Source organism: Hemitrygon akajei, chromosome 5 (genome assembly GCF_048418815.1).
Source record: "Hemitrygon akajei chromosome 5, sHemAka1.3, whole genome shotgun sequence".
Classification (NCBI taxonomy): domain Eukaryota; kingdom Metazoa; phylum Chordata; class Chondrichthyes; order Myliobatiformes; family Dasyatidae; genus Hemitrygon; species Hemitrygon akajei.
The window spans coordinates 70010810-70036313 of record NC_133128.1 but is presented as its reverse complement, the minus strand read 5'-3'; the positions used below and the strand labels follow the sequence as shown (position 1 = coordinate 70036313).

The following is a 25504-nucleotide window of genomic DNA, read 5'->3' as shown; positions in this document are numbered from 1 at the left end:
GTGAAATTTTGAGTGTACAAAGTTTGCATGTGCCTCTAATAAGAAAAGGTAAAGGCAACAGGTGTAGGGTACCTTGGTTTTCAAGAGCTTTGAGGTCCTGGTTAAGAAATAAAAGGAGGTGCTTTGCAGGTATCAGCAGTTAGGAGCAAATGAGGTGCTTATGGAGGACAAGAAGTATAAGAGAACACTTAAGAATGAAAATAGGTGCGCTAAATGAAGGCATGAGGTTGCCTTAACAGACAAGGAAAGGTTGCATTGGACAAAACTGGTCCTCTGGAAGATCAGAATGGTATTTCTAAGGGACTGGATATTTGAGTATTTGGAGATACATGGACTGATGAAGGATAGTCAACATGGCTTTGTGCATGGTAGGTTGTGTCTAACCAATCTTACAGAGTTTATCGCGGAAGTTACCAGGAAAGTTGATGAAGACAAGGTAGTGGATGTTGTCTACATGGACTTCAGCAAGGCATTTGACAAGGTCCTACATGGGAGGTTGGCCAAGAAGGTAGTCACTTGGCATTCAAGATGAGGTAGTAAATTTGATTAGACACGGCTTTGTGGGAGAAATCAGAGAGTGGTAGGAGATGGTTCCCTCTCTGACTGGAGGCCTACGACTTAGTGGAGTGCTGCAGGGATTGATGCTGTGTTTATTGGTATTTGCCATCTATATCAACAATCTGGATGAAAATGTGGTTAACTGAATCAGCAAATTTGTGGATGACTCCAACATTAGGGGTGTAGTGGATGGAGAAGAAGACTATCATGTCTTGCAGTGTAATCTGGACCAGCTGGAAAAGTGGGCTGAAAAATAGCAGATGGAATTTAATGCAGATGAGTGTGAGATGTTGCACTTGGGGAGGATCAACCAGGGTAGGTCTTACACAGTGAACAGTAGGGCACTGAGCAGTGCCAAAGAACAAGGGATTTGGGAATACAGGCCCATATTCATTGAAAGTGGCGTCAGAGGTTGATAGGGTTGTAAAGAAAGCTTTTGGCATACTGACCATAAATCAAGGTATTGAGTACAGGAGATGTGATGTTATATTGAAGTTGTATAAGACATAGGTGAGGCCTAATTTGGAGTTTTGGTCACTTACCTACAGCAAAGATGTAAATAAGGTTGAAAGAGTACAGAGAAATTTTAAAAGGATGATGCCAGGTCTGGAGGACCTGAGTTATATGGAAAGATTGGGAAGGTTAGGACTTTATTCCTTGGAACGTAGAAGATTGAGAGGAGATTTGATAGAGGTATACAAAATTATGGGGTACAGATAGGGTAAATCCAAGCAATCTTTTTGCACTGAGGTTGGGTGGGACTACAACTAGAGGTCATGGGTTAAGGGTGAAAGGTAAAAAGTTTAATGGGAACATGAGGGGAAACTTTTTCACTCAGAGGTCTGTGAGAGTGTGGAACAAGCTGCCAGCACAAGTAGTGCATGTGAGCTTGATTTCAACATTTAAGAGAAGTTTGGATAGATACACGGATGGCACAGGTATGGAGGGCTATGAATCCACTGCAGGTCAATGGGACCAGGCAGCTTAAATGGTTCAGCATGGACTAAATGGGCCAAAGGGCCTGTTTCTGTGCTGTACTGCTGTTTCTGTGATTCTAGGACTTAACAGCTGATCACTTCCCAACCACATATGACAAAAAGTGGATTTTGTATGAATTCTTATCAAAATCTATATTTGAGGTAAACATTTCAAAGATACTGTGTAAAAACACAAACTTATTTACATCTGGGATTTTTTTGAAATTGTCGGGTTCATTGTTTCTAATTTGCAAGAATGATTTAAAACTGAAAACAGAAGATACAACGAACAAATTGTGCGATGACACCAAACAATTACATTGGGTTCAGAGGATGCTGCATTATTGAGTAAATGCGATAAAGAGTATAAAAAAGCAGAATCATAAAAAATAAAATGTAATGTGGATAAAGATAAACTAGCCAAGTGGAAAGTTTAAAAAAAATGTTGGCAATGTTGGTTTTCAGAATGGTGTATCCATCAGCGAAACCATTGAGAAATCACACTATATTACCAAAACTAGAGAAAAAAATCAGGATCAAAGTGTGCTGAACTCTGGTGCTGGCTGATTTGCCCCCGCGTGTGCTATTTTTCCCCACATTCCTAAGTCATGCCGCTTGATAGGTCAATTGGCTAATGTAAATTTCCCCTAGTGTGCATCAGTAAGATGAGAAAAGAAGGTGGAGATGGTGGTCATGTTAAGAGAGAACAACTACAGGGAGATAAAAGTGGGGGTAATCAGATTGTAGGTTAGAAAAATGGTGAGGAAATGTTAAATTAGATCATAAAGGAATGGAAAACCTAATCTGAATATATCTCAAACCTACTTTCATGATTGGATGCTTGGCACTGTGATTATGAGCTTCCTTATGCAATGTGTTTACCACCAGGAGTTGACTTCCATGAGAAATAATGCTAGCTGTCCACTGAAACTTTGAAGAAAAAAATTAGATGCTTCAAAGGTCAACTCCAATAAATCAGTGAATGGATGAACGTATAGTTACCCAGCCATCCATAATCATAATGTACGTTAGACAGAATGCCGTGGGTGTTCATCACAATGACTCTTAGCAATATAGCAGGTTGTGTGAACATTTAAAAATGCTACAGTGGGAGAAACTGCTTAAAATATATTCTGCAGTATTTCTTAATCATCAAATGCTTTTGGTAAACAAGTTACTGGCAACATATATTGCTGACCATTCTTTTCTATAAACTTTATACTTACAACTTACCATTTTGGAAGAAAGTAGTAACTGAAAAATGTGCAAATATAAATGGAAGAATCTTCAACATGCTAATTGACATGTAAATTAAACAAGTGTGAAGTGCGTAAATGGAACATGCTTTGGAATTAGACCATAGGACATCGGAACAGAATTAGGCCATTCGGCCCATTAAGTCTGCATCGCCATTTCATCATGGGGGACCCATGGGCTCTCACCTTGCCGAGCAGCCTCACCTGCAGCATCTTGTCAAAGGCCTTCTTAAAATCAAAGTGCACAACATCTACTGATTCTCCTTTGTCTATCCTGCTTGTTATTTCCTCAAGGAATTCCAACAGATCTGTCAGGTAATGTTTTCCCTTAACGAAACCATGGTGATTTTGGCCTGTTTTATCGTGTGCCTCCAAGTACCCCGAAACCACATCCTTAACGATGGACTCCAACATCTTCCCAACTACCAAGTTCAGGCTAACTGGCCTATAATTTCCCTTATTCTGCCTCCCTCCCAGTTGTTGTTTGAACAACTACTGGTCATACTTCTAAATCTGGGCTTCGATACAACATTAAGATAGAATATGAAGGTAACTGAATTTGTTACATATTGAGAAGAGGCACCAACAAATAGGAGCAACACACACAAAATGCCAGGGGAACTCAGCAGGCCAGGCAGCATCTATGGAAAAGGTCCATAATCTACTCTACTGTTGCGATGAGGCCACACTCAGTTGGAGGAGCATACACCTCATACATAGTCTGGGCAACCTGCAACCTGATTGCATGAACATCAATTCTCAAACTTCCAGTAATTGCCCCCCACCTCTCCTTCTCCATTTGCCATTCCTGATTCCCTCTCTCACCTTATCTCCTTACCTGCCCATCACATCCCTCTGGTGCCCCTCCCCCTTCCCTTTCTTCCATGGTCTTCTATTCTCTCCTATCAGATTCTGTCAACTCCAGCCCTTTCTCTCTTTCACCAATCAACCTCCCAGCTCTTTACTTCACACCCTCCCCCTCTCCTAGTATCACCTGCCACTGTGTACTTCTTCCTCCTCTCCCCCCCCCCCACCTTCTTACTCTGACTTCTCTCTTTCCTTTCCAGTCCTGATGAAGGGTCTCAGCCCAAAATGTTGACCGATTACTCTTTTCCTGGCCTGCTGAGTTCCTCCAGCACTTTGTGCCTGTTGCTTTGGATCGCCAGCATCTGCAGATTTTCTCATGTTTGCATCTAACAAGTCAGAGATCTTGATGGTTATTTTTCAAATATGTTATTGCAATTTTTAAACAGTATAAAAAGGCTCTGAATGATAAATTTAGGTCGTAAAGTATTGGAGCAGAAGGACGAGAACTCAATTCTCTTACCTTCTCCCTGTAACTTTTGTCATCCTTATTAATTGGGTACCCATCAATCCCTGCTTTAAATATACCCTATGATATGGCCTCCAAAGCCATCCGTGGCAATTTCAAAGATTTACCACACTTCGGCCAAAAGAAATTCCTCTTCATCTCTGTTCAAAAGGGATGTTCTTCTGTTCTGAGGCTGTGGTCTCTGGTCTTAGACTCTCCAACTGTTGAAATCTTCTCTTCAGGTCCTTTCTATCTTGGTCCTTTTATATGCAGTAGGTAAATTTAATAGAACTTCAGTAACTGGTCTCCTTAAAAGTATATGCCTTGCAAAGTGTTGCAATAGAAATTGGCTCCAATATTTGTGTTTCTCATTTTTAATTTAAAATAAGTATTAGCAAATAAAATCATTCTCAGTGAGTTTGCTGAAAATTGATTAGATATAATGTGTGGATAAGAAAGGATTAATTTTATGACAGTTATGATTGATGGTCAATTACATGTAACTATATTGTAATGAAATGACTAAGTAATAATAGAAAAGCTTTGCTCAAAAAGCAATATACTTGGCAAAAGCAGTGTTGGCTCCAGAAATGAGGAAATCTGCAGATGCTGGAAATTCAAGCAACACACACAGAATGCCGGTGGAACACAGCAGGCCAGGCAGCATCTATAGGAAGAAGAACTGTCGACGTTTCAGGCCGAGACCCTTTGTCAGGACTAACTGAAAGAAAAGATAGTAAGAGATTTGAAAGTAGGAGGGGGAGGGGGAAATCCAAAATGATAGGAGAAGACAGGAGGGGGAGGGGTGAAGCTAAGAGCTGGAAAGGTGATTGGCAAAAGATACAGAGCTGGAGAAGGGAAAGGATCATGGGACAAGAGGCCTAGGGAGAAAGAAAGGGGCAGGGGAGCACCAGAAGGAGATGGAGAGCAGGCAAAGAGTGATGGGCAGAGAGAGAAAAAATAGGGGGGGGAATAAATAAATAAGGGATGGGGTAAGAAGGGGAGGAGGGGAATTAACGGAAGTTAGAGAAATCAATGTTCATGCCATCAGGTTGGAGGCTACCCAGGCGGAATATAAGGAGTTGTTCCCCCAACCTGAGTGTGGCTTCATCTTGACAGTAGGGGAGGCCATGGATAGACATATCAGAATGGGAATGGGACGTGAAATTAAAATGTGTGGCCTCGGGGGAGATCCTGCTTTCTCTGACGGACAGAGCGTAGGTGTTCAGCGAAATGGACTCCCAGTCTGCGTCGGGTCTCACCAATATATAAAAGGCCGCACCGGGAGCACCGGATGCAGTATACCACACCAGCCGACTCACAGGTGAAGTGTCACCTCACCTGGAAGGACTGTCTGGGGCCCTGAATGGTAGTGAGGGAGGAAGTGTAAAGGCAGGTGTAGCTCTTGTTCCGCTTACAAGGATAAGTGCCAGGAGGGAGATCGGTGGGAAAGGATGGGGGGGGACGAATGGACAAGGGAGTCGTGTAGGGAGCGATCCCTGCAGAAAGCAGAAAGGGGGGGAGAGGGAAAGATGTGTTTGGTAGTCGGATCCCGTTGGAGGTGGCAGAAGTTACGGAGAATTATACGTTGGACCTGGAGGCTGGTGGGGTGGTAGGTGAGGACAACGGGAACCCTATCCCGAGTGGGGTGGCAGGCGGATGGGGTGAGCGCAGATGTGCGTGAAATGGGAGAGATGCGTTTGAGAGCACAGCTAATGGTGGAGGAAGGGAAGCCCCTTTGTTCAAGAAAGGAAGACATCTCCTTTGTCCTGGAATGAAAAGCCTCATCCTCAGAGCAGAAATGGCAGAGATAGGGTGGGAAGAGAAATAGTCCAGGTCGCTGTGAGTGTCAGTAGGCTTATAGTAGATATCAGTAGATAAGCCATCTCCAGAGATAGAGACAGAAAGATCAAGAAAGGGGAGGGAGGTGGCAGAAATGGACCAGGTAAATTTGACGGCAAGGTGAAAGTTGGAGGCAAAGTTAATGAAGTCAACAAGCTCAGCATGAGTGCAGGAGGCAGCGCCAATGCAGTCGTTGATGTAGCAAAGGAAAAGAGGGCGACGGATACCCGTATAGGCTTGGAACATGGACTGTTCCACAAAGCCAACAAAAAGGTAGGCATAGCTGGCTCCTGAATGTGTTTTGGGCCAGAATGTGTGGCAACACTTGCAGATCTAGTGTACTTAATACTTCAGTAATATTTTAAATACATGGTTTGATTAAGCATTCTTTGTTGTTTATATAATTCATTACGGGTTATATGTAAGAAGTACGTGAATGGCTTATGTCATTATGTTGCAACATCATTTGTATGAAAAGAAACCAAGTACACGAGTATCCTGTGTTTTTCATTCAATTAGTTTCCGGAGTTACAAAACATAACAGTGGTGATGAGGAAGTTTTAAAATGAACCCAAGATGACTACCTATCTGTGGAATCACAGCATTTTTTTCCTTCAGATGTTTGAGTTAAAGAAAAAGCAGATGATGCAGCCTCCGTCAGTCAGGGTCGGCCATGGATGTTGCGTCCTAGCTGTCCAGATCCCCAAGCCAGAGCAGCACAACGTGAAGAGCAAGTTGTTGCCCATGCAGCAAGCTCCCCCTCACCACACATCTGATGAAGCCAAAGGAACAGCAGAGACCGATACAGATTGACACCAGCAGAATCGCAGGACTTGCCAGTCAGTGTTGAATGTGGAGATTTGAGATCAGAGTTTTCCTTCTCCGAGATGAGCTGCCAACCACAGCCGATGAGCCCCATCTGCCGGAAGCAACTGGTTTTAAGGCGCCAGTGGCCTGTTTAGCCCCTTCTCCTGTCAGTAGAAATGGTTTCGCCAGATTTAGTAGCTGAGTCACACTTGAAGTCCAAGAACTGGACTTGGTTGTCAGAGGCTATTTGAGTCACACGCTATTGGGAGCATTTAATAGGTAGTGGTAGCTTGACTCCACTACTACTCCCAGCTATTACAACCTTAAGGAAAAAGGCAGAAAATGGATGCATGGATGTGGGTTCATAAAAAGAGAGCACCCAGTGATAATAATAATAATACATTTTTAAAAAGCAGAAATGATTAGTTACATCAGTAAGTCAGATGCATTCGATTGCAAACAAATAACTGGATGATGTATACTGAATGAACGGAGCACTATTTTGAAGTAAATGAAATAGATGTTACTGAGTGCAGCACACAGTTTTCTTAGAAGTTTAACTCCCCTAACCAAACCAACGAAATAAGCTTTACTGATATCGTGAAAGTAATGTAGGAACATTTAGAACAAAAATATTGTTCATTGCAGAACGCTTTAGGTTTCATAAGAAGAATCAAAAAGAAGGGGAGTTCATTTCAGCTTAGATAGCTCATTGAAGAAATAGTCTGAGAACTTTCAGTTCTGTGATGGGCTCAGTGATGTGCTGAGAGATCGGTTAGTTTGATGAATCGTAAGAGAGAGATTTAAAAATGGCTCCTAACTGAAGCATTTGGAAGTTGAGATTGCTGTATCAATGGAAACAGCAGACAGAGGCTCAACCAAGTTCCAGCCAGGAATGAGAGTGAGCGTGAACAAAACTTAATACCTAAGCAGAAACCCATCTGACCAAACAAATTGTGTTACAGCTGTGGTGGGGCTCACATACAGCAGGCCCATGCAGATTTAAAGGCAAAACTTACAGAAAATGCCACAAATTTGGACACGTAGGAAGAGCATGTTGGGCAGACAAAAATAAATGGACTACACAGAGAATTGGAAAAGATAAAAAATCAAGTTGGATTTTCAAAATGAGCACTAATCTGCATGCTATTGATGAAAAATCTGATAATGATGAGAATGACATAGGACTGCGTAGATTTGAGATCTACAATGTGAAAACTAACAAGAGACCAGCATTGTGGCATATACCAGAAGGGAATGGCAAATTACTTAAAATGGAATTGGTCACTGGCTTGACTGTTTCAGTCATTCCACAAAATGAGTTTCAACATCATTTCAAAGATATTAAACTGAGGCCTGCAGATTTCCAACTAAGAAATTATACTGAAGAAAAGAGAACTCCTGAGGGAATGACATTTGTAACAGTCAAGTACAACAACCAACAAGCCCCATTGGGCTTGTGTATGGTAAAAACAGGAGGGCTCGCATTGCAGGGATGTGATTGGCTGAGACAACTACAACTTGATTTGAGATCCATCCACAATTTTCATGTCACACCCCCTGCAATAGAGTCAACTGCAAGTGAATTAAGAAAGGTACTGGATGATGTCACGGCAGTGTTCAAAGATGGCATTGGAAAACTCAAACATATCAACAGAAAAATAGCGTCAAATGAAAATGCCACAACCAAGTTTTGTAAAGCCAGTCTTGTTTCTTATACCAAACATGATAAAGTGCTCAATGAGCTAGATCGCATGGAAGCTGAAGAAATTCCTTCCAAGGTTGCATGAAGCCCATGGGAAATGCCTGTGGCCCTAGTAGCCAAGAAGAATGTGTCTGTCAGGATCTGTGATGATTTTAAGGTCATCATCAATACAGTACTGAGAGTAGATTAGAGGATATTTTTGCAAACCTTTCTGGCGGGAAACACTTCAGCAAAGTGAACTTAGCTGAGGCCTACCTACAGCTGGAGATGGAAGAAGAGTCCAAAGTGTTTCTGACCATAAATACTCACAAACGGCTTTATCACTACAATGGGCTTCTATTGGAGTAGCATCTGCACCAGCACTCTGGCAGAAAGCTTTGTGCCAGGTGCTGCAGGGCTGCCCAGGCACCTGGATGACATCATTGTTGCCAGTTAGGATGACAAGGAGTATCTCCAAAACCTCAAGACAGTGTTAAAAAGATTAGAAGGTTATGGGCTCAGAGCATCATGCAACAAATGTGAATTCTTTAAACCAAGCTTCACTTACTGCAGTCATACTTTTGACATACAACGATTATACATGTGTGATGAGAACACTGAAGCAGTGGTGGATGCCTCAAGGCCCTTTTTAGGATTTGTTAATTACTGTAACAGTTTACTGCCAAAGATGGCTACTGTGCTCCGTCCCTTGAACTCAATATTACAGATTGGGAAGAAATGATATTGGACAAATCACTGTATGGTGTCTTTCCAAAAGACAAAGGAAATGGTGATGACAGACACTGTACTTACATATGGAATAGATGCAGTCATGTCACATGTTATGAGTGATGGAAGTGAATGCCCCATTGCCTTTGTATGATGTTCCCTTACTGCTGCACAGAAAAATTAAGCACAGATTGTCAGAGAGGCCTTGAGTCTAGTTTGGTGTGTAAAACATTTCAACCATACCTTATGAGAGAAAGTAGTCCAGGCAAGAGTCTACAAAGGTGATCAAAAGTGGAGTGGGTACTTGGAAAGATTAAGGACAGAACTGGACCACTCTCCTGCACAGTGGAGATTGTGTCTGATCTCATCTGGAGATGACACTTTGATTAGTTGAGGAGAGAAGAGCCAATTGTTAGAGAAGAAATGTATCCACTGCTCTCAGAACCACTTCCTGCAGTGGCAGGGCCAACTCCCACAACCACCACAGAGGAGGCCTCTAGAACCTGAGATTGTTTCACAGCCACAAGTCTCACCTGCCAAGTCAAGTGACACCCTTGTCAGGAAAGATATTAGCCCACAAGAATAAGAAATCCTCCACAGCAATGAAATCTTTAGGCCTGAATGGGCCAAATATATTGTTTGTTTAAGCATTTGTTGTTTAAGTAATTCAGGTTATGGGTTATAGATAGATACTTTATTCATCCCCATGGGGAAATTCAACTTTTTTTCCAATGTCCCATACACTTGATGTAGCAAAACTAATTACATACAATACTTAACTCAGTAAAAAAAAATATGATATGCATCTAAATCACTATCTCAAAAAGCATTAATAATAGCTTTTAAAAAGTTCTTAAGTCCTGGCGGTAGAATTGTAAAGCCTAATGGCATTGGGGAGTATTGACCTCTTCATCCTGTCTGAGGAGCATTGTATCGATAGTAACCTGTCGCTGAAACTGCTTCTCTGTCTCTGGATGGTGCTATGTAGAGGATGTTCAGAGTTATCCATAATTGACCGTAGCCTACTCAGCGTCCTTCGCTCAGCTACCAATGTTAAACTCTCCAGTACTTTGCCCACGACAGAGCCCGCCTTCCTTACCAGCTTATTAAGACGTGAGGCATCCCTCTTCTTAATGCTTCCTCCCCAACACGCCACCACAAAGAAGAGGGCGCTCTCCACAACTGACCTATAGAACATCTTCAGCATCTCACTACAGACATTGAATGACGCCAACCTTCTTAGGAAGTACAGTCGACTCTGTGCCTTCCTGCACAAGGCATCTGTGTTGGCAGTCCAGTCTAGCTTCTCGTCTAACTGTACTCCCAGATACTTGTAGGTCTTAACCTGCTCCACACATTCTCCATTAATGATCACTGGCTCCATATGAGGCCTAGATCTCCTAAAGTCCACCACCATCTCCTTGGTCTTGGTGATATTGAGACGCAGGTAGTTTGAGTTGCACCATATCACAAAGTCCTGTATCAGTTTCCTATACTCCTCCTCCTGTCCATTCCTGACACACCCCACTATGGCCGTGTCATCAGCGAACTTCTGCACATGGCAGGACTCCGAGTTATATTGGAAGTCTGATGTGTACAGGGTGAACAGGACCGGAGAGAGTACGGTTCCCTGCGGCGTACGTCATTAAGCCACCACGCCTCACTAAAGAAAAGAAACTAAATACTTGAGTTTCCTTTGCTCTTGTGCTTTTCTTTCAATTAGTTTCTGGAGTAATAAAACAGAACAGTGGGCTGCCCCCGTCACATCGTTCACTTGTGCTGGCTCTTAATACTAATGATGCATTTCACTGTAAGATTCAATAAACATGATAAATAAATGAATCTGATTTTGAATCTAGTAAAATAGTTTAAGTTGCAATAATATGTATTAGAACACCTGGCCCCACCATTCGAATGATCTGCCCATGTCTGTGGGATGAGCTGAAACAGAAGGAAGTCAGACATCGCAAAAAGAACCCCGAAATCTATTTTGCCTAGGAAAGGACAAGTGTTTTTAAAAAGCAATGAAAAATAGTTCAGAATAGTCAACAAAGAAAACCCATATTTTAGTTAATATCAAGAAAACAGTTTTCATTTGCAAAAAAAAAGATACTGAGGAAGAGCACAACTGCAGATAAAATAGTAAGTCAGTGTTGAGCAGGACAAGTACAACAGAGACTGGGATTTGAGTGAGATAAAATGCCAGTAAGAGAAATGGATTCACATCAAAGAAAGTGGGTTTAGGAACAGGAAATGTGGATTGGTAAAATGGATCAGGCAGAAGTGGCTTCTTGTTAGATAAAGTTAATTGAAAAGTTACTAGTCCATTATGTGCTGTAAGAAAGAAGAATTACACAATGCAATTATATTTCAAAACAGTAACAGTTAAACTATGTTTTATGAATGAATTCATTACTTATTTGTAAGAGAATTATCAAGTAGGCTGGCAACTCCTGCAACACATTTGGAGGAGATCTGGGGCAATTTCTAATTCAGCTAGGAGTAAATGAACAACAAGATGAAAATGGTCTGATGACTTCATGTAATGGTACTTCAGAATTTCATGTAATGATTATTTCTGATAGAGTAAAGAGCCAATTTTTATCAGCATATCATGCGCCCTGATTTGGCTATGAAATAATTTTTGTAAAAGTAAAATGGACCACAATATTATCCCATTCCTAGGCATCACCAAGTCACAAATTATGACTTTTTGCAAGCCTTTTCCCCATCAATAGGTAGCGGAGGCTCATCTGGAAAGTCTCATGTGTTCCTCTTCCGCTTGGATGATTTGGTTTCTCTGAGCACATGATTCCTCATGAGGTGGAAAGTTCAAACACCACTGGGTAATGACAGAACTGAAATTATCCAGTGCCTTTATTGCTGTGAGATGTCTGATGACCAACAGCACAGGGTTATTAAACAAGATATGCACAAGGGCAGGTGACCAAAAGCCTTGTCAATGACTTTGGCCATGAAAGTTGGCCCTGCAGGGTTTATTTTTTGGAGCTGTAAGTGTAGGATTAACTTGCAATGTGCACATGTACACTTTTAACATATTTGCACCATCTGCCATATTCAAAAAGGCAGGAGTGCTAGATGCTAATACACAACAGATGCATGCTGAATAGACAGATTGTGACATTAATTCTTGGGCAATGCTGATGTGATTTCAGCGCTGCTAAATATGACTTTGGCAATCCAACAATGGATCCTCTATGTTCATGTGCATGTTTATACCATCAAAAGCTCAAGAAACAGGTGGACATGTGGAATGACAGGGAAATGGGAAGGAGGGCTGCATACAAGCATATTGTGACTTTGAGTATTCCCTGGACCACTTCTGACCATGGCCTTTGTGGTGATCCTACAATATTAGTCAGTATTTGTCCATGCTACTGTAATATGTTTGTGTGACTTGCCTACAATGTTAGAATAGCACAAAATGTATGCTTATTGATTTTGGGTGGGTCCAGAGCTGCCAGCACTGGTTCAAAGTAGTTAGCACTGTTTGATTGAAGGGGATTCTTTGGAAGCCAGCCAAAGTTATGTCACGGTGGTGGAAGAAGGCGAGTGCTAATGTATTCACTGACCTTGGCTGTACGTTTGGTAATTAAACTTGTTATTCTGCATCTGGGTTTCACCCATTGCTCTCAATAGTTGTTGCCAGATTTCTGTTAGGAAATTCTTCTTCCTTACCTTGCCTTACAGAGTCATGTTAGAAAATCAGGCCGACTGCTCCCACTAACTTCTCCAAAAGGTTTTTTGAATAACATTCACTGCCAGTTCCTGTCATGAATCATCCTCTTTACAAAATCTAAGTGTGGCTTTAACCAGCTGGAGCTGTTGCTGGCCAGATATGGAATTGGTAGAAATGACGTTATAGCATAATTTCTGTGTACACCTCGCAGCAAATCAAATGGTGTAAGTTATTTCTGCCTGATTCCAGTACAATCTAGTTTAGCTCTTCAAGTGGGTTGCTGGAGGAAAGGAAGTTCAAAGTTCAAAGTAAATTTATTATCAAAGAATATATATGTCACTGTGTACAAGCCTGAGATTCATTTTTTTGTGGGCATACTCTATGAATCCATAATAGAATAATAATGGTAATAGAGTCAATGGAAGACCATACTGACTTAGGTGATCAATCAGTGTTCAGAAGACACAAACTATGCAAACACAAAAAGAAATAAAGAAAAAATAAGAAATAAATAAGCAATAAATAACGAGAACATGAGGTGACAAGTTCTTGAAAGTGAATCCATAGGTTGCAGGAACATTTCAATGATGAAGTGAAGTTGAGTGAAGTTTTCCCTTGGTTCAAGAGTCTGATGGTTGAGGGGTAATAACTGAGGAAGTTGGTGAGGGAATTAAGATGTTTGGTTCCTTGGGTCACTGCCAGCCAGTATCAGGACTAAGAAAATCAGAGCTAAGTAACAGAGTGGAGTTGGAGGAATTCAAAAAACTTGAAGGATTGTAGTGCTAGGGCTGGTTACAGAAACTGGGAGAATGGAGAAAATTAGAGCAAAGATAAATGTTAAAATTTCGGCCTTTCCACACCAAGTTTTAAAGTCATTCAATGAGCAGGAGAGCAATGAATGAATTGTCCTGCCTTGTTTTTGCCATTTTAATGCTTCAGTTTTGCTTACTGAAGTCCGGGGGAACATCTAGTAATAAGATAGAATCACAAGTCTTAATATTTTGATCATACTTTATGTTTACTTTTATTACAGGCAAGAAATTGAACTTCCTCTATACAACATCATCAACACAACTCACTTGATAAAAATCACCAAACTGAAACAAACTTTATATAGTAATTGATCTGGTAAATAAAATGTTTAATTAAGCTATTAAATTCTGTTTTCGCTTGGAGTGAAATTTCGGTAACAATGCCTCAAAAACACAAATTAAACTTCTAATTTCAAAACAGAAATGATATAAAATGAAGACTGCACAGGGAAATTATTTCAGTAAGCAAATTGCTAATACAGTTGAAAACATTATTGTTGATCTAAGTAAGATTGGTTCTAATAATGTAGATTTTTGTCTAACAAAAAATAAATGTCAGTATATTTGACATTCAGGGATATGATTACTTTGGTTTTTATGTAACTAGAACAGTAGCTGGAGGCTTAAGCTATTAATTTGGAGATGCAAGTTTAAATCCCACCACAGTAACCAGAATTTGAATTTGTGTAAATAAAGATCTCTAGACTCAAAGCTAGCATCAGTAAAGCTAACATGAATTTAAGATAAAATTCCCCAAAGAGAAAAAGGCAGTCCAACCATTGGTAGAAACATAATTAGCACCATGAAGTTACAACATAACTTGACAAAAATAGCTAGAGTTATTGATGAACATTAATCCAATATTAATATACTCAAGGGATGAATATGCCAAAAACAATATTCTTTTTAGTCAGCCTGGAGCACTACATTGTCAAATTTGCCCTGACAGCATATAATAAATAATCCAGTTGGAGAGGAATTGATGAGTTAAAAATGATTCAAAGGATGTCATGATCCAAAGGATATGTTTCTGCATTCCCTTACTTCACGTTGAGTACAAGGTCCCCTTTTATTGGGTAAACACGAGGAAATCTGGAGATGCTGGAAATTCAAACAACACACACAAAATGCTGGTGGAACACAGCAGGCCAGGCAGCATCTATAGGGAGAAGCGCTGTTGACGTTTCGGGCCGAGACCCTTCATCAGGATGCTGTGTTCTACCAGCATTTTGTGTGTGTTGTTACCCTTTTATTGGAATGCTTCAATGCTATTTACAATCACCAATGGCTAAAAAAAACCCCATAGTTTGAAAAAGTACAATGAAAATCTGGGCAGTCATTCTCTGGAAGGAAGGCATTTTTAAAAATTCATTTGATCACTGTTGGTCACACGTCAGATCACAGCCAACCCCTATCCTTCTTAAACCCAAGACCACCAACAGAAATGCCATGTGGAAATAAGTAGGTGTGTGTGTTTTCCTGTGAGATTTCTCTTAAGTCATTGCATTTTGAATCATAAGAAATTTAAAAGGTTAAAACATTATTTTACCTATAGGTGTTCCGACACCATATCCTTTGGAGTCAATGAGCCCGCCAATTTGGGTCAGGTTGCAGTTGCGCTGAGTGACGTATTCAATGCTGGTTGATTCCATCAGAAGGGCATAGTCAGTGGTGAGAACACGCTGAATTCCCTCGTCATTGTTCTTCAACAAAGCAGTTTGTTTTCGACTGTTCATGAATGCCCACATTTTCTCATAGGTTGAAATTTTTGACTTCTGTAAAATATAGTGTTTGTTTGTGAGATCCCAGTCTTTGACTGAAGTTCAACATAGTGGGAATCATCTTTTTCTGCCCACAATGCTTTAACAATATGCTTCATTCAAACATCAGATAATTATTATCCACTGACTTTTCATTCAATCCTACATTTTTCAGATTTTCTGCTCCTTCAAAAAGGTTTTATCGTAAATGATTGTTTTCCTATTTTCCCCTTAAATATATATGATGGATTGATAAATATATTGGCTCCTTCTTTTTCTGAATTAAATTCCATTTTACTAGCATATGGTATAGAATATCAATCAGCTATTAGTCAGTTTTTGATGCTTTTTTTGCATTTCTTTCCTGTAGTTCTGCTAATCACCTGGAATAACAGCATCAGAGGGAAAGCGATAATTCAAACTGAAGGCAGCTACTTACAACAACAAATGTTTTTTTCTACAACACTGTATACAAGCTTGTATTTATAACAGCTTCATCATCAAGAGCATTGGAAATTTCAGCAAGAACAAGCCATAAAGTCCTTCGGCCTGTTCTGCCATTCAGCAAGTTCATGGTTCTTCTTCCTCAAAGATTCTTGTCTTATCTCCACAGAGTCTGAAAACCTCCCATTTTCCACAAACAAGAAGAGAAATGCTGAAGAACACATCCAATCAAGCAGCAGAAGTAGAAAGAGAAACCAGTTAAGAGGAGGGTCATTAACCCAAAACGTTAATAGGTTTTTCTTTCACAGATGCTGCTTGACTGGCTGAATTCTTCCAGCATCTGTAGTTTTATTTGTCTACCAATATTTCTACTCAACAGCTGAGGATCAGGAAGTTTCTCACAGTGGAAAATTGCAAATATATACAATGTGTTTAAAGAAAGTTCCTATCTCTGCCCTAAATGGATGAAAGCTTATCCTGAATATTGCCCCCAAGTTTCCGTTCATTCAGCCAGAGGTAACAACTTCTCAGTATCCATCAAGTTAACCTTTCTCAGAAGCCTGAACATCTCAATGAGATCACTTCTCATTCCACAAAATTCTAATTAGCCAATATTATTCAATCCACTTTCTTTTCATAAAACTACCATCTTATCTTGGGAGCAGCCACTTTGAGAGAGGTTGTGAGGCTGAAGAGCTGCTTTTGATGTCAAAAGTGTGGAGTCTGATGAACATTGGCTTTGGTGAAGTAATCTGGTAAGAAGTTACTTTTTTCCTTCTGTTTCCTTAGTAAAAGGGACCTGGATAAAGGATAGAGAAGCTGGGGCATTGGTATTCCCCTCCTGCAGGAAGATGGCTAAATCTATGGCAGGTACGTGCTGTTACAGCACTCATCTGATACTTAGAGCCGATGGAGTTACAGTTGGATTTATTATAGAGAATCCAGGATGCAGAAACGATTTGGATAGCATGTTTAGTGAGTGATCACACAGCAAATACAGAAAGAAAGAGCCAGAAGTGCAAGCAGTTAATGCCTCTCATGTTCTCTCTCCTCTCCCTAAACCTGTGCTGTCTAGTTCTCAATTCCTCAACCCTGAGGAAAAAGACTGTGCACATTCACACTGCCGATGCCCCTTGTGATTTTATACACCTCTCTGTAAGATCATCCCTCGTTCTGCTACACTCCGATGGATAAAGTCCTAACCTATTCAATCTCTCCATCACTCAGTCCCAGCAATAACCCTTGTAAATATTTGTGCTCTTTCTAGCTTAATGGCATCTTTCTTATACATAGGGTGACCAAAACTGAACATAATATTCCAAATGCAGCCTCACTCCTGTGTTTTATACAACTGCAACATAACAACCTAACTCTACACTCAAAGCCCTGTCTGATGAAGGCCAGCATGCTAAAAGCCTTCTTCACCAGCTTGTCTGCAATATCACTTTCATGAATACTCCCAGGTCCCTACTGTGAAATTGCTACACCAGTTTATTTTCCCAAAATGCAACAGCTCACTCTTATCTGAATTAAATTCCATTTGCCGTGCTTCAACCCATTTCCATCCCTGATCAAAATCCCTTTGTAATTTCTGATAACAATCTTCAACATCTACACCACCAATTTTACTGTCATCTGTTACTTCCTAACCATGCTTTGTATATTCTCATCCAAGTTTCTTTTTTCTAATGCTCTGCATTGCAGAAGTTTCAGACATGGGAGAGGGGAAATCAAAAGGGAACAGAAAATCACACTATGGATTAGGGAGGACAGAACTGCATGACTTAGAGACAATATCTTGGAGAGGTTGTCCAATGAAGCTGTACGTGTAGAAACTAGGAATAAGAGAGGGGTGAACGTCTTAAACATAGAAAACCCACAGCACAATACAGGCCCTTCAGCCCACAAAGTTGTGCCGAACATGTCTTGTTGGGGTTAAACTACATGTCTCACAATAGTCAAGGTGAAGTAGAGAAATAGAAAAGCAATTGAAACATAGCATGGTGAGTTTTAACTTTCACAACATTGATTATGATTGTTTTAGCACAAATGGGTTACATAGGGCAGAATGGTTAAGTGCAGCCTAGAAATATGTTTGAGACCAATAAAGATGGGGCTGTACACAACCTTAACTTAGGAAAAGAAACTGGGAAGGTAGTTATATTGGTAGAGAAACACTTTGGGAATGGTGACACTGTACGTTTCCCCCTGGAATGCATGGGTTCCTCCAGGAGCTCCGGTTTCTTCACACATTCCAAAGGTGTACCAGTTAGAAGGTTAATTGGTCATTGAAAATTGTTCTGTTAAAGATCGGGGGTTGCTGGCAGTGCAGCTCAGAGGGGTTGAAGGGCTTATTTGGCACTGTATCTTTAAATTTAAAAGAAAATTAGGAAAACAAAAAGGGGGCTATGAAATATCCATACAAGTAAGATTAAGGAGGATCTCACAATATTATATAAATATATTGGGAGCAAGAGGGAATCCTGGGAAGGAATGAGTCTCCTTAGGGACCAAAGGAGTGATCTAAATGTGGAGTCCAGTGCTCCGGGCGTGAACACTTCTCATCTCCTTCAAGAAGAGGACTTGGAATATAGTGAGTTCAGGAAAGGGTAGGTGGATTATCTGGAGCAAGCCAGTGTTAAAGAGGGAGAGTTGTTAGATGTTATGGGATGCATAAAGATAGATAAATCCCCAGGACCATATGACATTCTTCCCAGGTTGCTTTGAGAAGCAAATGGCCCTGACAGATTTTCTTGCATCTTTGTTAGGCACAGGTGAGGTGATATGTATTAACGAGTTGCATGTGAATGTAGGAGGTGTGACTAGTAAGTTTGTGGATGACATGAAACTTGGTGTGGAAGGTTGTTTAAGGCTATTTCAGGATGTAGATCAAAGGGAAAGCTGTGCCAAGCAAATGGAATTTAATCCTAACAAGAGTGAAATGATGCCTTTTGAAGTGGAAAACAGGTAGAACATACACCGTAAATGGTGGGGAAATAAGGAATGTTGATAAACAGGGACTTTGGTGTTCTCGTCCATAGTCCCTATTAACCTGTTTTGTCACGCTCAGCTTGTTTGTGTGCGAGGAGCACAGAATATAAAAGTTGTGACATTAAGTTTCACCTTTATGAAGCAATGGCTAACCTCAGAATACTGTGCGCAGTTCTAGTCACAAAATTAGAGAAAGGATGTGGTTACACTGGAGAAAATACAAAGGAGATTCATTAAGACGGTGCTTATATCTGAGAATATTAGTTTTGGAATGAAAAAGGACAGGCTGGGTTTATTTTCTCTGGAGCATAGGAAGCTGAGGAGCGATTTGAGGAGATATATAAAATTATAAAAGTCACAGGGTTTATAGGGAAGTATTTTCCCCCCAAGGTTAGAGAGCATAGTTTTAAAAGAGGTAGAAGTTCTAGTTTTGATTTCAGAGATTGTTTTTTAAACTTATACATACTACAGTTGTTGATATCTGGAACTTGTTCCAGAGGTGGTGGTGGTGCAATAAGATACCTATTCTTTCAAATGGAGAGTGTAAGTCATTGAATGGATATTGACTAAATGCAGGCAAATGGCATTAGAGCAGAAAGGTAAGAAGTTTGATGGGGTGTAAAGCCCCTTTTTGTGCTGTTCACCTCAATGACTTCATCTCAGGAATCAATTCAGTAAATCTATATTACATCATGTCCAATGAAGGTATATGTTCCTTTAGGTGCAATAGCCAAAGCCATACACAATATGCAGGCAAGAAAAGAGACAGAAGTTGCTCAAATCACGAGTGAAAAACAAACTGCAGCATGACAGCATCTGTGAAGGCAAAGGAATAATCATTTCAGGTAGAGACCCTGAGTTAGGACTGAGAGTGCAGAGGGAATATAAAGGGGAGAAGGGGCAAAGTTAGACAGGGGCAGGTAGGCGATAACTGGAACCAGATGGGGCACTGGTCGGATGAAGTCAGACTGGTGGGGCAGAGGGAAGATTGTAATTTAGAGAAAGAGGTTGGTTTGTGATGGATGGAAACAAGTAAGGGAAGGGCGATCAACACATGGAACAGGAAGGGTAGGTCAAAGGAGAAGAAACCCAGGTGGTTAAGTGTGTGGTGATGGACAATAAATATACATAATGGGCTGGGAGGAGAAATGTAAACAATGGAAAGGAAAACCTAGGTGACTGATAGGCGTGAAAAAGGAACTTCCCTTTTGTAAACCCATATTCCAAATAAACATGCTTTCACAATAACTAATGTCACAGTTCTAAAGAAAAGTCTTTTGGGTGGTGCTCTGTTTCAGGATAGTGCTCCTGGACCTGTGGAGTCAGTTTGGTAAGCTTCTTGCCTAAAATGACGTTCTTGGTTTCCAGTATCACGTTGCTGTCAGTGACATCATCACTGAGAGGCAAGTCCAGTAGCTGTAATGTGTCCATCTTGTTGGATGCAGTCAACTCAGGTGTGTCCTTCAGTTGAGAATCCAGTATCTGCTCCAAATGATGTCTCCATGTCCGATCTCCAACATTCACTGTGTACAACAGTGGTCCAGTTCTTGCAGCTATCCTACTAGGTGTCCACTCGGCTTCTCGGTAATCATGTGCTAGGACTTCCTTTCCAATCTCAAAGCTCCTTCCTGCTTCACTTGGCAACTGGCTGAACTGTTTATTCTGTACTTCCCTCCAGAGGTCTGGTTTCAGGAGGTCTATGCAAGATCTGAGATCCCTGTTCATGAACAGCATTGCGGGTGTTTGATTTGTCATCACGTGGACAGAGTTCCGGTACACAAAAAGGAAGTTGTCCAGCTTGTGCTGTAGAGAAATGTCCTCCTTGTCCATCGCTTTAAAGGACTTCTTGAAGGTTTGGATCAACCTTTCAGTGAACCCATTGGTTGCTGGGTGGTGAGGAGCTGATTGAAATATTGCAGTTCATTGTCACTCAGAATTTGTTCTTGTAAGCCGTTTCTGGCAAAGATAGTCCTCAGAGTGAAGACAGCCTTTGCTGAGGTGGTTAACTTCAATGGTATAACCTCTGGACATTTTGAATGAGAATCCACAGAGTTCAGGAACGTAGGAGTCCATGAATGGCCCAGCAAAGTCAATACATACTCTTTGCCATGGTGAAGACAGCCACTCCCAAGGGTGTAACAGTGCCTGTGAGGGAGTATTTTTAAACTTTTTGGCAAGTCCTCGATCTGTTTATCTATTCCCTCCTCAAACACCTTCTCATTAGCATTAAGCAGCTGTGACAGCCTCTGGTTAGTGCCACCATTTGGGCTGCAATTGCCTCTTGATGTCACATTGAGAGGTTTGATTGCGTACCAGTCAACTTGGATTTTTCTCAACCATTCACATCCGAAAAGTGCCAGCTCTCTACTTTTCAACACATAAAACTCTATCTGTTACATTTGGCCTCCATATGTCACATTTACTTTCAGTTTGCCTTTCAGAGACACTTTCTAGCCTGCGTAGGTCTTCACCATCACTGAGGTCTTTTCTAATAATATCTTAGAAACCAGTCTCTGGAACTATGGACAAAGCTGACCGTATATCCGGCTCCACTTTCAGTTTTCCACTGGACACATTGTGATCCAGATGATTTAGTGATCTGCTTCAGTAACACGATGCACTTCTAGGCATGACAGTTCACCTTTGTCAGACTCTATGCTGTCTGATTCTGTTTTACATTTAGTAACTTTATGCATTTGCTCAGTTTTGTGTTTGAGAGTTTCACTCAGTTGTGCTTTTTGACTGCCTTGCACACTCTCTCTACATAACCTTGTCTGTGACACTTTCTGCAGACTTTCTCTTTGAACCAACAGTTATTTGCATCATGGTAGGATTTGCCACATTGATAACATCTTTGGCTTTTTGCACCATTCAGGGACATTTTGTGCATTTCACATTCTAACCTTTTCTGTAGTTCTGCTGCATCCTTTGCTGCAGTCTCTAACGATATTGCAATGGTCAATGCCCGTTCTAAATTTAGGTCTCTTTCAGACAGTAGCCTCTTTTAAGTGCTTTGACTATGCATGCCACATACAAACCTGTCCCTTAATGTATCAGAAAGTCCATCTCTAAAGTCACAGTACTGGGAAAGTTTGCATAGTTCTGCAATGTATTCAGAAATGTTTTCATCTTTGACTGGTTCCTTTTGTAAAATCTACATCTCTCAGCTATTACTAACAGTTTAGGGTTGAAGTGATTTTGTAAAATTGTAACAATTTCATCGAACATCGTGCTTGCTGGCTTTTCAGGGGTTACTAAGTTGCACAAGAGACTGTACGTCCTTGCACCCATTAAGCTAAGAAGTGTAGAGGCTTTCTTTTGCTCCCCCTCATTGTTCGTGTTACAATACAGTTCAATCCTCTCAATATACAGCCCCCATCCTTCATTAGCACTATCAAATTCATCGACTTTCCCACATGAAGCAATTGCCATGTTATGTTCACTTTAAATTCAGTGCATCTTCCACTGTTACTCACATGCTCCTTTGTTAGTGCCCATAATGGCTTTCTCATGTTGTTTAACTCTCACTGTTTCTTTCTGTAACTGTAGGTGCAGTTTGTGATATTTTCTGACATTCAGGTTGGTACTCATCACCAACTTGTTGCGCCTGTGCACAACTATATAGCAATTAACTAAAAGCACATACATGGGTGATGGCTTTAACTGGTGTATTCAGATTGCAGTGAGAAAGAGAGAGAGAACAACGTGTATGTGTAGACAACAATGTATGTGCAGACCACAGGTCAATATGTAGTGCTAAGGGGGGTGGGGGGGGGGGAGTTATTGCTCTAGAATAAATACAATGCCTTTAAAAAGTATTCATCCCCCTTGGAAGTTTTCATGTTTCATTGTTTCACAACATTGAATCACAATGGATTTAATTTGGCTTTCTGTGACACTGATCAACAGAAAAAGACTCTCATGCCAAAGTGAAAACAGTTCTCTACAAAGTGATCTAAATTAATTACAAATGTAAAACACAAAATCATTGATTGCATAAGTATTCACCCCTTCAAGTCAGTATTCAGTAGATGCACCTTTGGCAGCAATTACAGCCTTGAGTTTGTGTGGATAGATCTCTGTCAGCTTTGCATGTATGGACACTATAATTTTTCCCCATTCTTCTTTACAAAACTTTTCAAACTCTGTCAGATTGCGCAGGGATTGTGAGCCTTTTTCAAGTCTAGCCACAAATTCACAATTAGATCGAGGTCTGGACTCTGATTTAGACAATAGACAATAGATGCAGGAGTAGGCCATTCAGCCCTTCTAGCCAGCACCACCATTCACTGTGATCATGGCTGATCATACACAGTCAGTACCCCGTTCCTGCCCTCTTCCCATATCCCTTGACCCGGCTATCTATAAGAGCTTAAGTAATGATTTGGCCACTCCAAGACATTAACTTTGAGCTGCTGACAACAGTGGTGGAGGCAGATATGATAGGGTCTTTTAAGAGACTTTTGGATAGTTACATGGAGCTTAGAAAAACAGAGGACTATGGGTAACCCTAGTAATTTCTAAGGTAGGGACATGTTCGGCACAACTTTTAGATAATTTTTAGGTTTTTAGATAATTTTTAGATAATTTTAGATAATTATCTAAAAACTTTTAGGTTTTTAGATAATTGGGCTTTGTTACAGGGAAGGTGGGATCTGTTCCGACGGGATGGTTTACACCTGAACTGGAGCGGTACTAACATTCTTGCAGGGAAGTTTGCTAGTGCTTCTTGGGGGGGTTTAAACTAAATTTGCAGGGGGCAGGGATCCAGAATGCGAGAGAGGATAGCGAGATGAAGAATAAAGGACAGGTGGGAACTACACGTTTCTGAAATATTAAGTGTGTAGTAGAGAAGGGTGAGGCGGAACAAGTGATAAGGAGGACACATGTACAGAGGGATGATCTGATGGAACATGGAGTTAAATGTGCAGAAAGAATAAGTAAATTTAGGAAGGACAACAAAATTCAAGGGGCGTATAGCCCGATGGGAGTTCGGGGAGCTGGGTTAAGCACAATAGGCAGCGATTTAAACAGAGAGAGGAGAAATGGGCTAAAAATTCTATATCTGAATGCACGAAGTGTCAGAAATAAGGCGGATGAGCTTGAAGCTCAGGCGCGAATGGGTAACTATGATGTTGTTAGGATAATGGAGACATGGCTGCAGGGAGATCAGACCTGGGAAATGAATGTACAAGGGTATACGTGCTATATTAAGGACAGAAATGTGGGCAGAGGGGGTGGAGTGGCCCCGTTGGTGAGGAATGAGATTCAGTCCTTTGCAAGGGGGGATATAGGATCAGGAGAAGTAGAGTCTGTGTGGATAGAACTGAGGAACAGTAAGGGCAAAAAGACCCTAATGGGTGTTGTCTACAGGCCACCAAACAGTAGCATGGATATTGGGTGCAAGTTGAATAGGGAGTTAACATTGGCATGTGGCAAAGGTAATGTCGCAGTAGTTAAGGGGGATTTCAACATGCAGGTGAACTGGGAGAATCAGGTTGGTGCTGGACCCCAGGATAGGGAGTTTGTAGAGTGCCTACAGGATGCATTCTTGGAACAGCTTGTACGAGAGCCGACCAGGGACAAGGCTATTCTGGATTTAGTCTTGTGTAATGAACAGGATTTGATGAGCGATCTTGAAGTAAAGGAGCCATTAGGAGGTAGTGACCATAATATGATAAGTTTTTATCTGCAATTTGAGAAGGATAAGGGCAGATCGGAGGTGTCAGTGTTGCAGTTGAACAGGGGAAACTATGGAGCCATGAGGGAGGAGCTGGCCAAAGTTAACTGGATGGATATCCTAGCAGAAAAGACAGTGGAACAGCAATGGCAGGTATTCTTGGGAATAATGCACAAGGTGCAAAATCAGTTCATCCCCCGGAGAAGGAAGGTTTCAAAGGGGGGAAAGGGGCCACAGTGGTTGACAAAGGAAGTCAGAGATTGCATAGCATTAAAAAAAAGGAAATATGACAGAGCTAAGGTGAGTGGGAGGACAGATGATTGGGAAATTTTTAAGGAACAACAGAACTTAACTAAAAAGGCAATACGGGGAGAAAAAATGAGGTACGAGCGCAAGCTAGCCAGGAATATAAAGGAGGATAGCAGAAGCTTTTTTAGGTATGTGAAGAGAAAGAAGATAGTTAAGAACAATGTTGGGCCCTTGAAGAATGAATTGGGTGAAATTGTTATGGAAAACAGAGAAATGGCAGAAGAATTTAATAAGTACTTTAGATCTGTCATCACCAGGGAAGACACAAGCAATCTCCCAGATGTATGGATGGGCCAAGGACATAGGGTAACAGAGGAAATGAAACAGATTGACATTAGGAAGGAAACGGTGATGAGTAGACTAATGGGACTGAAGCTGACAAACCCCCAGGTCCAGATGGTCTCATCCTAGGGTACTAAAGGAGGTGGCCCTGGAAATTGCTGATGCATTGGTAATCATTTTCCAATGTTCCTTAGATTCAGGAACAGTTCCTGAGGATTGGAGAATGGCTAATGTTAACCCACTTTTTAAGAAAGGAGGGAGGGAGAAAACAGAGAACTATCATCCTGTCAGCCTAACATCAGTAGTGGGGAAGATGCTAGAGTCCATTATTAAAGATGAAATAGTGGCATATCTAGATAGC

The 25504-nt window shown here is 41.0% G+C and overlaps 1 protein-coding gene across 6 annotated transcripts in view; it reads right to left on the bottom strand.

Annotated features, from left to right (window-relative positions):
- Nucleotides 1–25504, bottom strand: part of grik1a (glutamate receptor, ionotropic, kainate 1a) — a 363004-nt gene that overhangs the window by 15212 nt on the left and 322288 nt on the right. For all 6 annotated transcript variants that reach the window (XM_073045690.1, XM_073045693.1, XM_073045692.1 and 3 more), the window contains one exon: nucleotides 15227–15452. In XM_073045690.1, the coding sequence (XP_072901791.1) occupies nucleotides 15227–15452 (226 nt within the window). The remainder of the gene's footprint in view (nucleotides 1–15226; nucleotides 15453–25504) is intronic.